The sequence below is a fragment of the Gilbertella persicaria genome (assembly GCF_025201335.1).
Source record: "Gilbertella persicaria strain CBS 190.32 chromosome Unknown B0P05scaffold_7, whole genome shotgun sequence".
NCBI classification, from domain to species: domain Eukaryota; kingdom Fungi; phylum Mucoromycota; class Mucoromycetes; order Mucorales; family Choanephoraceae; genus Gilbertella; species Gilbertella persicaria.
Window position 1 is genome coordinate 527,871 of NW_026251968.1, and position 12,708 is coordinate 540,578.

At 35.8% G+C, this 12,708-nt stretch overlaps 5 protein-coding genes across 5 annotated transcripts; 3 read left to right on the plus strand and 2 right to left on the minus strand.

Moving 5' to 3' along the window:
• Window positions 1–1,179: 1,179 nt before the first annotated feature.
• B0P05DRAFT_530177 (uncharacterized protein) lies at window positions 1,180–2,306 on the plus strand (the record flags this gene model as incomplete). Its single annotated transcript, XM_051576834.1, has 1 exon — window positions 1,180–2,306. One exon carries the CDS (start codon window positions 1,183–1,185, stop codon window positions 2,284–2,286), a length of 1,104 nt encoding a protein of 367 aa, XP_051437946.1. The 3' UTR covers window positions 2,287–2,306.
• Window positions 2,307–5,558: 3,252 nt separating this feature from the next.
• Window positions 5,559–6,636, plus strand: B0P05DRAFT_530185 (V-type proton ATPase proteolipid subunit). The gene is made up of 7 exons (XM_051576835.1): window positions 5,559–5,613; window positions 5,675–5,703; window positions 5,759–5,817; window positions 5,935–6,093; window positions 6,155–6,232; window positions 6,290–6,366; window positions 6,415–6,636. Exons 2-7 carry the CDS (start codon window positions 5,690–5,692, stop codon window positions 6,514–6,516), a joined length of 489 nt encoding a protein of 162 aa, XP_051437947.1. The 5' UTR covers window positions 5,559–5,613; window positions 5,675–5,689; the 3' UTR covers window positions 6,517–6,636.
• Window positions 6,632–8,291, minus strand: B0P05DRAFT_505222 (transmembrane amino acid transporter protein-domain-containing protein). Its single transcript, XM_051575506.1, has 5 exons — window positions 8,183–8,291; window positions 7,957–8,124; window positions 7,857–7,907; window positions 7,351–7,800; window positions 6,632–7,301 (listed from the first exon to the last, which is right to left on the minus strand). The coding sequence occupies exons 1-5, from the start codon at window positions 8,262–8,264 to the stop codon at window positions 6,697–6,699; spliced, it is 1,356 nt and encodes a 451-aa protein (XP_051437948.1). The 5' UTR covers window positions 8,265–8,291; the 3' UTR covers window positions 6,632–6,696.
• A 2,240-nt stretch (window positions 8,292–10,531) lies between these two features.
• On the plus strand, window positions 10,532–10,876 carry B0P05DRAFT_530196 (uncharacterized protein). The gene is made up of 2 exons (XM_051576836.1): window positions 10,532–10,685; window positions 10,732–10,876. The coding sequence occupies exons 1-2, from the start codon at window positions 10,541–10,543 to the stop codon at window positions 10,821–10,823; spliced, it is 237 nt and encodes a 78-aa protein (XP_051437949.1). The 5' UTR covers window positions 10,532–10,540; the 3' UTR covers window positions 10,824–10,876.
• Window positions 10,877–12,670, minus strand: B0P05DRAFT_594618 (uncharacterized protein; the record flags this gene model as incomplete). Its single annotated transcript, XM_051583085.1, has 7 exons — window positions 12,567–12,670; window positions 12,426–12,519; window positions 12,017–12,372; window positions 11,919–11,970; window positions 11,740–11,864; window positions 11,038–11,685; window positions 10,877–10,989 (listed from the first exon to the last, which is right to left on the minus strand). Coding segments are annotated over exons 1-7 (1,485 nt in total), but the record flags the coding sequence as incomplete, so codon positions are not given.
• Window positions 12,671–12,708: the final 38 nt, after the last annotated feature.

The window sequence follows — 12,708 nt, forward strand, 5'->3', positions numbered from 1 at the left end:
GTTTATTGGATTGTAATCGATTTTTCGATGCGGTTTCTATTTGTATGGGGCTATATCTATATCCATTTAATGAAACAAATTTCTCACTAAAAAAACAGTAATAAAAAAAAGTGATGTTCCAACAAGATTGATTGTGGAAGCCCACTCGCTCATTGCCTTAAATTGAATGCAAGATAACCCATGATGCTTCTGTGCAATCTAAGTGTTTCAAAAGGCTTATGTCATAATACTCGCCTGTTTTTCCTTTCAATCGATGCTAGAATAATTTTGGCGGGAATAATGGCGATATAGCTGCCATAGAAGAGTCAAATTAGAATCAAAGGAGAACCAGTTGGGAATCCATTTCTCACAACTACAATTTTCTTCAGTTCAGCTTTCGCAATAACAACAAATAAGTCTCAAGGCCAAACTCTCGACTTTGTCGGTCGGTGTCTTCCATCTCCTGTTTTTTTCCTATTGTTAGCTTCATTTTGCTATGTTGAGAGTAAAGACACCTTATTCAATCAAAACACTCATTAGACGTCCTCCCACAATCTGGACATCAACCGATAACATAGTTTATAAAGAAGTCCTCCGATAAAAAATAAAACATAATTTCAGATTATTTGCATAAACATGGAAGCTAAGGTTTGAATACTGGTGGTGGATTAGCAGCCCCCTGCAGGCGCGAGCTTTTTCTAAGGCGAAGCGAACCGAACCATAGCTGTAGGTCAATTTTTTTTGCCGCAAGCGGAGGTTTGGCTTGAAAAAAGCTCGTTTATTAATCGTATTTGTATCTAAATCTATTTTTAAAGTAGCACTGTGAGACATGATTTATTTGAACCCTAAGTAGATATATTGATTAAGAATCCGCTCTTGGATGACTAAGAAATCTCGATAAACTTCTATAGTGAACAAGACAGAGCATACAATGCCATTTTTTCCCCTGAATAGGTCTTGCTTGTTTGTTTCTTATGTACCTATATTAATGCTAGTGACTAGCTTAGAGACCTTTCAATACGAGAAACAAGTGACATAAAAGTAAATGAAATGAATAATATACGGGAAAATATTCTAGTGCCGTACCTGCAAAGGAAATAGAATTTTGAAATCAGATAATAATGTCAATACCAGAAATTCAATATAAATATGGATCTCAATTGCACATCACTTTATTTTTTTCATTCTTTATACTTCTATCAAATGTCTAAATCAAACACTGCTCTTTTTACCCCTATCAAGGTTGGCAAGAACGAACTCAAGCACCGTGTCGTCCTTGCCCCTTTGACTCGTTTCAGAGCCAACGAAGACGGCACCGTTACCGACCTCCAAAAGGAATACTATGGTCAACGTGCCAGCGAAGGTGGTCTTTTAATCAGTGAAGCTACTTTCATCACTCGTGTTGCCGGCTCTTATTACCGTGCTCCTGGTATCTACACGAAGGAACAAATTGAAACCTGGAAGAAGGTTACTGATGAAGTCCACTCTAAGGGCGGCGTCATCTTCCTTCAACTCTGGCACATTGGTCGCGCTGCCATGTCTGCCCAAAACTTAGGTCAACAACCTGTTTCTGCTTCTGATATTCCTATCAAGGGCATCAACCTTTTGGGTCAACCTTTAGAAAAGCCTCGTCCTCTTTCCATTCCCGAAATCAAGGGTGTCGTTAACGATTATCGCCAAGCTGCTCTCAATGCCGTTGAAGCTGGATTTGATGGTGTAGAAATACACTCCGCTAACGGTTACCTTCTCGATCAATTCCTTAACTCCAGCTCCAACAACCGTACTGATATCTACGGTGGTTCTCCTCAAAACCGCTGCAGAATGTCTCTTGAGGTTGTTGATGCCGTTGCTGGTGCTATCGGCCCCGAACGTACTGCTATCCGTTTGTCACCTTGGTCTGGTTTCCAAGATGCTGAAGATGATACTCCCTACGAGACTTGGGGTCACCTTGTCAAGGAACTTCAAAAGAACCAACCTGAATTGGCCTACGTCCACTTTATCGAGCCTCGTGCTGATTTCTGTATTGATCACTATGAAAAGCCTGCTGATACTCTTGATCCTTTCCGTAACGAATGGAAGGGCCCCTTCATTGCCGGTGGCGGCTATACTTACCACCCCGAAACTGCTTTCGAAGTTGCTGAAAAAACTGGTAGCTTGATCTCCTTCGGCCGTGCTTTCATCGCCAATCCTGATCTTCCCGAACGTCTTCGTAATGGTTTGCCTCTAAACAATTACGATCGTGATACTTTCTATACCAATGAACCCAAGGGTTACACTGATTACCCCTTCTACAACGATAAAGAATAGATTTTGTATTAATAATGCCCTTTGTTTAATTGTTTTGTATAATAAATTGTTAATTTTTGATATAGAAATCTCGTGGAATAGTAATGAGTCAATAAGAAATAAGATTGTTTATTGATGTCAAATAAGATTTCCATTGTGTTCCGATTCACAGCTGAACACAACAGGACTAGCATTAATTAGTTAAAAAAAAGAAGCTCGATACTGAAAAATTATCACTGTGATTTTTAATATGCTTTTTCTTTATTTTAAAGGGCGCTGCTCTGTATTACTAACTAACTAAGGCTGTCAAAACACGGGTTTTTTAAGTCTAGTTCATACACCGATTTGAGATAGGCAGTTTTGTTCGCTTTGGTATACTCTACGACCAATTGTTGCACATTGTGATCAGATCTAAAAGATTTATATATCCAGAAACTTGGTTACAATCTCGATACATTGAAAGTATAATAATGTAAAAATAAATTTTAATTCTCTTTGTAAGATACACAAAGTGTTTGGCTCAACTCCTTTCTCCGCGGGAGTAATCCTTATTGTTTAACGAATTTTATTTGAGTTTTACAAGAATTCAAGACTAGTAACACAATGTGTATATTGGAAGTTCCAAACCGACACTTTATATAGATAGTAAAGTAGTGCTAATATCCAAACAAAAAAAAACTGCTTGAATATAAAGTTTATAGTTGTTATTCAGACAAAGCGGTACTCTACATATTAGATATAGAGCGCAATAGACATACACTAATGGAGTATGATTTTTTTTACTGTATAAATTGACGTTGTACATACAGTGATTGCATAAGTTACAACAGTTAATTTGAAAGAAATCAAAACGTGAATTCTTCAGAGTCAGAATCAGCTGATTTATTTGACACTTTGAGTACCAATACGGTTATAGAAATTTTCTCTGTCGTTTTGGACACCTCAAAAAGCTTATTGATTTATTTATTTGAGCATTAAGAACCGTATTTGGATCAACGAAACATGTCGTGGATTGAAAATCTGTGTATGAATATCAACTTTATATTCAGATTTAAAGAATTTCTTCTCCATACAAGTGTAACTCTATATCGATGTACAATACCTTCCAAATGCTCAAACCCATTAAATACAACTCTCAGTGATTCGATAAAAAAAGAAGTTAAATCTGGCAGAGCAGTTAACAGTAGTTTTTTGGAATAACGACAATTAAAACAGTTTACTATTTTTATCTCGTTTCTCTTATGAAACAAATTAATTTTATTATGCAGAACCAGCGATAAACCTATTTTACTTCTGTCAAAAAAAGATTTGACGTTTGAAATAGTTTTAACATAATAGTATTAAATTACAGAAATTAACACAAACTCTACTGATAACAATTTTTGATCGCGTGCAGATGCTCAATTTTCTGATAATGAGCGAGACGTATATCAGTATTTGGTTTATGGGTAACACTTCTTTCTGATAGTGAGTAATAAAATTTAGTTCGTCTGTCAGAAAAAGTTCATGGTTACTGATGTGTATGTAGCAGTAGTATGACAATACAGTAAACTTGATTGTTTGTTGCGTCAAAAAACGATCAATAGACTCTGTATAAGCGTATGTTTTGGATCATAGACTGTCAAAAAGAGTAATTTGACTATATTTAGCTTTGAACAAATCAACTAAATCAGTGCTCATAACTGCCTCAAAAATCCCATGCCACTTTTTTTTTAATAAATTGTGTTCAAACATAGATAAGAGAATATCTTCATGTAAAAATACATCAAAGGTCTTCAAAAACATTTATGATATTCTTATCAAACCTTTTATTTTCATAAAATCGCGATTTGTGAGCGATAGAGAAAACTTTTGTGACGAGACATATTAGCACCAAATGTTTGTCTAAAATAGCAAAATACGTTGTCAGTGTTGAATATCAAGTAACAACATAAAAGGTGTATACTATCAGCATATTTAAGGGATTACTAAAAAATTCTGGCAAGAAACATAATAGTTTTTTTTTCTTTCATTAGATATGCACATTTCTGATAGCTATATCAATATTACTACGCTTTTTTGTACTTTTGAACGATAACATGTTATAAATTTCAATTTTCTAGAAAAACGACCCAGGAAGCGATCATGTAAATTCAATGGAGTTAACCAATGCAGTTGTCTACTCAAAATCTTCATTTTCGAGGCAATGCAGACAAAATTATATTTAAAGAGTATTAAAAACTTCAAAATATAACAAGAACTTTACAATGATACTAACTGCTAGTTTATTGCCTCGAAATTAAGACAAATAGGCTTGCGGAGGATTGTTATTTTGTATGCAGCAGTACCAGGTAACACCGTTGGACTCCGTCTCGATATTGTCCTGAAAATTCATAAACCGACCTTGCTTTTAATTTTACAACACTGTTAGCTCCTACTTTCGTGCATCTTTTAAACATTGTACCCTGATGATACAGCTATTGAAGCTCCTAGAGCGCTTAAAGCCTCTGGAGCTGTCGCCACCATGGTCTGCTCATTAGTTTTTGAACTTGCCGGCGTCGTTAGTATTTACAAGCTAGGACAAGCTCTACACTACTACTTCCCACCCTTAAACAGTCCTTTTTAGTGTCAGATGTCTTTTGTTACAACACTATTACAGATCTCTTTGAGGCTCATCGATCTTACATTAGATACAGCCGTGTTTCTTTGATATGGATCTTTGATGTCCTCTTCTTATCCTGTTCAACTGACACTGTCAATTTCATATTGCATACGGTACTCTAAGCCGAATGTGCTTTTTCTTTCCTTGTCCTAATCTGCCTTCTTCCTCTCACCACCCTAATGTGACTAGCTATCTCCTATTTCTTGAACATCGAATGCTGCCTTTCGGTCGTCGATGGCTCAAGATTGTCCTTAAATCCGCTTTGGACTCTGTTGAGAGATATTGGAGCAATGAACGTGACCCATTCGAAATCTTTTTTTTTTTGCATAAAAGTTCAGTTTGTAACAAATCATATCCGTGCTTTGTACAACTAATTCATTAAAACTTATGTCTTTATTTACCTGGACTTTGATCTTTTTGTTTTCTACAACTAATAATGTCCTAAGCTAAATGTTTCTGGAATCAAAATAAAGCCTTTTGTTCGTAAAGTTCATCTTCGAAGTCTATTTTGTTCTCACTCGCCCTGAAAAGTAAGATGTTTGTTTAATATATTCTTATTATCTGTGACTCGACCTGAGTTTCAACTGTTGACGTCAACCGGCAATCTCTACACAGTTGATAATTTGGTACTCATTTTTTTCCCTCTTCTTTTCTTTTTTTCTGATACATAAGTAATTTCCCCTTATTCTTCTTTAGAAAAGTCTATTGTAAGTAAAGGAAAAAAGCCATAAAGCAGCAAAATTTAATTCTATATTTTTGTACCTACAGAAAACATACAATATAATGAGTGAATACTGGTAAATACCATATTGACGTATAACGAAAACCTCTAACTCACTTTCAACATATTAGTCCTGTCTACGCCCCTTTCTTTGGTACTATGGGTTGTGCCGCCGCCATTGTCTTCAGCTGTAAGTAGTTTGTCTTCGTCGGGAAACGTCGCGTGTTTTTTGCGACTTTTTTTTTTCTCGACTCCTTGTTCGTTTTAGATATTAATCTTGTTACACGACTGTTCTCTTTAACGATAGGTCTTGGTGCTGCTTACGGTACTGCCAAATCTGGTGTTGGTCTTTCTGCTATGGGTGTCTTACGTCCTGATTTGGTCTTGAAGTGTATTGTTCCTATCGTCATGGCTGGTATCTTGGGTATTTATGGTGTCGTAGTTTCTGTGCTTTTGTCTGGTGGCCGTAAGTAGTTTGTTTTTTAGAGGGAAATTGATGTTCATACGTACTTAAATGATTATTCTAGTTGCCATGAAGCAAACTCTCTTCAGTGGTTTCATTCAAATGGCCGCAGGTCTCTCCGTTGGTCTCTCATGTCTTGCTGGTAACTTTGAACAGTAACTTGAAATAATACGCGTACTCACCTTATCATATTAACTAGCTGGTATTGCTATTGGTATTACTGGTGATGCTGGTGTCCGCGCTACTGCTCAACAACCTAGAATGTTCGTCGGCATGGTAAATATTTTTTTAGACGTGTCATTCAGTGTTTAACATGTTTTTTAGATTTTGATTTTGATTTTCGCTGAAGTTTTGGGTCTTTATGGTCTTATTGTTGCTTTGATTCTCAACACTAAGGCCTCTGGTCAAGAGAATGTCTGTAACTAAAGAGTATAAAGAAAGGGAAACCTTTTCTTTTCAACTAGTACATAGTTTATTCCTCGCTGTCTCATTACATATATCAATAAAAAAGTGTCATGATGCCACAAAAAAAAAATATTATGCAGTTTTTATTATTTGTGTTGATGCAAGAAATCTATTTTACAATGTGAAAAGGTAATGAAATGTCTAGGCATTATTTTTAAAGTCATTGTTCAACGCCTGAATAGCTGAAATTGTACCAAAAATCAGCCCAACAATACCCAATAAAAGTGTCAAGAAGGCTAATATGTAGTCATACCATGGCTTGCCTCGAATACCTGTTAGTTTGTAATAAAACAAAACTGGAAAGATCAAAACAAGGGCGCTATTTGAGAAAGCACCTAATAATGACATAAAGTCACCAAAGAAAGGTACAAAGATAGCAATTACAGCAATAACCACAATTAAAGAACCACGAAACAAGAGTCGCATGACCCACTCAACTACAAACGAGCGATGTTCTGCATTGATCTTGAGCATCTTTTCTACGTCTAGGGCAAACGAAGTAAGCAAGATAGGTGTAGCCAAGATCAAGTGAATAGTAATGATAATGATAGAAGCTGTTTTAGGGCCACCTGAAGGAAGTGAACCATAGATAGGTGATTTAGCTGTTATGCCGTAAACATAGTAGCCAGGTACAGTAACAAGAAAATAAATAATGACACAAAATGTCAGACCTGCAGCAACAACCATGTTCCAGTCTTTACGTCTACGCATACCAGCCTCGATATGAGCATACACTGGATTACCACCTATATCAAAAGTATGTTAGATTCTGTAAAACCATGTTAATATACAAACCAAAACTAAACACAATTGAGCTTAAGGCAATTGGAAACATATTCCAAATAACAGAGTCATGATGTATATCAACTTGATTAGAAGCTTCTCGTACAGAGACACCCAGGACAATCAGGATTACAGCTACAGTGGATAGCATACCGAAGCAACTTAGTAAAGCAACTTCATTCAATGATTTAAAAAACAAAAATGGAACAGCAACGATGGCAGTGCAAATAATGACCCAGATAGGAAAAGTTAATTCTGCTGATGTGCCTTGGGCCACATTGTGAATGTTTAAGCCAGAAAGCAAAAGATAAAGCACAGGTACACCGATTAAAGTAATGGCTGTAAAGAAAAAGGCTATCCAACCACCGATTGGGCCGAAAGCTTCTGTAGCTACCTCTTGATATGATGATAGACGCTTTTCCCCATCATAATACATGGACCTGATCAGTATAATACCAGTGTCTACGCACACTATTAGATCACAATTCGTTCATTTATCTTTTCTTGAGATACATTACAAATCGATAAAATGCAGCTAAGACACAAGATAAAGAGACCAATCCAACCACCTATATAAAATATATAAGTCTGCTTTATTCAGCAAGTGGAATACAATACCTTGTCTTAGAGCATAAGGTAAACCAAGTGCACCTGTGCCGGCGACAACACAGACTACACTAAAGAATGCAGTAAAACTAGACCCTTGCTTGGATCGGTCAATGCCAAATTCTACAGCAGACTTGCCTTGAAACAATTGACCTTCGGGGGTATATGTCACCTCAATGGCTATTATTCAATAAATTCAAGTACATTAAGCATTTGTGTAAATGTCAAGCATAATTACCGGAAGGAATATATTCCTTTACACCAAGGTCTGAAGCCAAATAGCACTTCGTGGCTGTTCTTAATGACTGAGACTCGGTCATTTTTTTTAGTTGATCTGATAAATGGACAAAAGAAGGAAGGAGAAAGAACAAGGTTCAAATCATAAGATGAAAAAATTTATATGTTACCAATGCTAAGTAATAAAGAACAGAATAAAGCGGCGCATTTATTCTGTGATAAAAAAAAAGTGACATGATCCGGTCTGTTCGTGATCAATAGATCAGACATTGTTTCTCTTCAATTGACAGCTACGATTTCCAAAGGTAATGTGAAGTAAAATGAATTTACGAATCTCTTTTATGTAGGCTTTTTTGTTCGGAAAGTATTAAGCAAGTATGGGAAGACGTTCTTATTTGTATTTCGTCTTTTGAATTGAGATTAAAACCTTTTAATATCAAAAAAGGGCTTAACTGCGTATCGCCATATCCTACTACATTTGTACATTTCATTTGATATTGTCAAAACTTGGTATGCATTCCAATAGGTAAATTGATCTGTTGTCAGTAAAAATCGCAGCAAAATCATTCGCTAATATATGATCGGCAAAAACTGACATATTTAGAATTTCGTCATGTTTAAGCTCAAAATCTCTTTCCTACGCACTGAAGGAAGGATATTGAAAAGTCAATCTAATTATTCACAAACATCTTAAAATTAATACAGACACAGCTATATAGTCAATTGGTTTTAAACTGTGTTGTTAAGTACAAATACAGTTTTATATGCTTGAAAGCAGCTGGCTTGTCTGAAGTAGAATGCAAAAGTTATCAATATATTGAAAACATACGTACTTTGTGACTACTGAAGAACTTGCAATTTCCTTTGATACACTATACACCTAATAAGCTTTTGATCCTCAATTTGTGCCTTTCTCGAGTACCAAACATATCATACGATCTTAATCATAGCCTAGGTTTTCTTGAACACACTTCCAACATAAACTGCCTTTCTTTTTGGCAAACAATTTATTAGTATAATAACACTAGCGGCGGAGTAGCAGTCCGTTGCAGGTGCGTCTGTTTATCAAGATGAATCTTCCCATGTTTGAGCATGCATAAAAGAACATATTTATGCAAGAGTATAGCAAGTTTTAAAAAAGTCAAAAAATCGTCATTTTACCTTTATAATACCTTTACAAATCTCCATTTTTGACTATGTTGCAATTTGTGGTTGATCGAGACATTTTAGACACAACATGTCAGTAAGAATTGCTTCTTTAAGTCTAGGAAACACACTCAAAGTGTTAGATTTACAAAAGTATTATAAAAGTGTACGCTACAGCTCAAAATCAGATAACATGTTTTTGGAGGGTAGCCCATTATTTTAATAGCAAACAACCTGCCTTATTTACATCATTCAATGCGCCGTATTTATATCTACTAACTTTGTTAATACACTTTTTCAATAGCTCTTCGCTTTTAGACGCTTCTAGTCCATCATTTCTCTTGAATTTCCAATTTTTCTTTGTATTGGATGAAAGTTTTATTTGGAAAAATAAAATCATCGTATAAATGGAAACTAGTGTATGTGAAGCAAAGTGACTAGCCATATGAAATATCTTTAGAATAATGCTTTTGTGGAAGCATTCAATACGATTGTATGAGCCTTATATTATCTCAATAGAAAATAGCCGTCATCTGGGCTACCCCTCAATATGTCCTAAAAAGGATATATTAAGTGTTTTGTTCATCGCTTATGAGAGTGTCTTGTTCAATGTTACAGATGGCAATACCAATACCACAAGTAAAGGACACCACTTCAATTACTTGGCACTTGACAAAATTGTTGATACCTAAGAGATACAGTCTTTGACAAGGGATTATAACAAAATCCAGAGCACCACCAAGAGTGACCAGGCCAACGTACTAAAAAATTCTTTAGACGAAAGAAAGGTGAATTTTTAAATTTCTCTATTTTTCGATTTCAGTTTTTGACATGAGAATACTAGTTTAAACTCCGAATATTTACGCCAAGTTTTAAATAAAATCCTATTTGACAGTATCAATCCTATCTAAATGTTAAAGCTATTTTAAGTGAACCTAAGCTATACTATTTTCCTTAAAACTGCTCAATCCCTAACTCTTGTAATCTTGCTGTCTTGACAAATTTTTGTTTTCCCAAAAAAAAAAGAAGATGCTAACATTTTTTGTCTGCATTGTTTATTTAAAATTTGTTGCAAGCGATAAAACTTGATACTTTAGCATGTATGTGTATCTGAGTATTCTCTGACTTTAAACTAGTAGTTGTGTGCGCATACACACTTTTTTATTTTTCGAGCAAGGGCCGATTTTTTTTTTTTTTTTACTATTCTACCAAAATGGAAAATCATCCTACTCGTGAAAAACTTTATTCAACTTCCAAGGGCTATGGCTTCAGTCCTGCCTTGCAAAGAACTCGCAAGCCTTTTCTTGCTCGTAACTTGCTTACTTTAGCAGGTCTTGTCACTTTTACTACAAGTGTTTGTAAGTTATTGATCACTTTTGATCGTCTCGGCTAACTTTATTATAGACGCATACTCTCTTTTTGCTGTCAAGCAAGACGACTTTAGTGACGTTCCCATGCCTCCCCCAGTTAACGAACAAGAAAAGAACAAAGAATAAACCAATATGAACCCCACTCTTGTAAATAAAAATAACTCAAGTTTATTCAAGCAACAAATTCGTATTTTTTAGTAGTAGCTTTGTTACGCCAGTCTGGCTGAGCAGTTGCTGCAGGGTAGGTTGGCTTTTTTAAGCTTGGTGGCTTTCTAGGTCTGGTTTTTGTCAACTAGTGCAAAATTAGTATATGGGATTGTGGTTATTATCATGAACTTACATGGACGAGTTCTCGAGTAGGTTCTGTTGATGATCGCGACAGTTTTGGTGATGTGCTTATAGAGACCTTTTGTTGAAACATATCTAATAATTTAGTGGACAACTTTTGAGGTGCCATGTTAGAACGTTTGTTCACAAATGACTCTTTTTTGTTGAATTGAGGAGGGACAAACTTTTCTCGGGAAACCTTTTCTACGAGATTCTTTTTTATCCCGCCCAATTCATCACTAATGGTTTGGCCGAACTTAGATACAGTTTCGGGTTTGATAGCTGGCTGGCTAGTCATGGATACAGGCGTAGTTATTTCTGAAGAGCAAGACGAGGAGACAATGCTGTTGCTATCGTCAAATTCCTCGGGAATGTATGTCAATAGGTGTTCTGAAAATGATACCTGTTTTTTGAAACCAGGGCGCAACTCTTCAAGTGATTCTTCCTGAACATGATTGCCATGAACTGAAATTTCAGGTGAGAGTTGAGGAAGATAGACACTGATAGTAGATTCGTTACCATCAATTGTTTGTGTTTCATCTTTTGAGCTTGTAGAGCTCATCGAATCAGGGGAAGTACAGAGACGAGGAGGAAGCATTTCAGAAATATGGGATGGTGAAAGTGTAAAATAAGAATCACTTATAAAAGTGGGTGCTTCAGACTTAATTGACTTCGTTAGCATATGGTTGTGTTTGGAGATCATATGTTTACTTACGACATTTGTGGGAGATGGTGTTCTCATTTGTTTTTGTGATTTGGAAGACTCTTCTGTTGATGATATCGATCGAGAATAAACAGATTTAGATGACTCGATTTTTGATAATGGCTTGATAGTGTTGTCTATACTTTTTTCAATTTAAAGATGCTTAATAAATAAAACGCAATGATACTCACTTTTATCGCTTGAATCAGGTGTTGGTGCCTCAAATGCGGAAATAAACGAAGACTACATAAACATAAGTATGGGAACATTAGAGATTCTTGATACATACTACAAGTCCTTTCTTTTTTATCATGTTTGTATCAGAGTTTGTGATATGATTATCAGTCTTTTGTTGAGCAGATAATAACTTTTGTCTTGCTTCCAACAATATATTTCTTTGAGGTGAGCCTGCTCTCTCAAGAGGCACTACTTTTGCAGGAAATGATCGTCTTGGAGGAGCAATAGGTGGAGTATCAGCAGCCGCTTTTTCTAATAGCACTTTCAGGCCTTGCTCTTTCCTTTTAGGATCTTTTTGTAATTCTATTAGTTTTTTTGATTCTTCAATCTTGCTTGCTTGTCTTTTGTGTTCAGTATCTTCTAGGGACTGGTTGTCTAGTGGCAGCGTTTTCGCAATAGGTATTGTACCTGGAACAAGCCAAAATTTAATTACTTGATTTGGAATGATGGTGCAATCTTACATTGTTCTTTCATAGGTGATACTAAATCATTCGAGCTACTTCTTGTGGATGCCTTTTGTCTGGCTATACGCTTTTTTCGACGCTCGTTTAGTTCCTATTCATAAGTAAGCAAAAGCACATATTGCACCCATCATTGCATACATTTTCTAGTATTTGTAAACCTTGTGGGTTTTTATAAATCCACATGGCATCTTTTTTTCTTAAAGAGCTGATTTTTTGTTGCCTTAGGGAAGGACTCATACTATAAATTACAAGAGATAAAGAAGAGTTTAGTAAAATAAAT

What these genes read in the sequence shown, in the direction of transcription:
- B0P05DRAFT_530185 (XM_051576835.1), top strand. An exon ending in CGCCGCCATTGTCTTCAGCT is followed by an intron (nt 5,818 to 5,934) that starts GTAAGTAGTTTG and finishes CTTTAACGATAG; the next exon opens with GTCTTGGTGCTGCTTACGGT. An exon ending in TGGTCTCTCATGTCTTGCTG is followed by an intron (nt 6,233 to 6,289) that starts GTAACTTTGAAC and finishes CATATTAACTAG; the next exon opens with CTGGTATTGCTATTGGTATT.
- B0P05DRAFT_505222 (XM_051575506.1), bottom strand. Translation starts at nt 8,264, where the DNA reads ATGACCGAGTCTCAGTCATTAAGAACAGCCACGAAGTGCTATTTGGCT. An exon ending in ACCTTATGCTCTAAGACAAG is followed by an intron (nt 7,908 to 7,956) that starts GTATTGTATTCC and finishes TATTTTATATAG; the next exon opens with GTGGTTGGATTGGTCTCTTT. An exon ending in CTCAATTGTGTTTAGTTTTG is followed by an intron (nt 7,302 to 7,350) that starts GTTTGTATATTA and finishes CTTTTGATATAG; the next exon opens with GTGGTAATCCAGTGTATGCT.
- B0P05DRAFT_530196 (XM_051576836.1), top strand. Translation starts at nt 10,541, where the DNA reads ATGGAAAATCATCCTACTCGTGAAAAACTTTATTCAACTTCCAAGGGC. An exon ending in CACTTTTACTACAAGTGTTT is followed by an intron (nt 10,686 to 10,731) that starts GTAAGTTATTGA and finishes ACTTTATTATAG; the next exon opens with ACGCATACTCTCTTTTTGCT.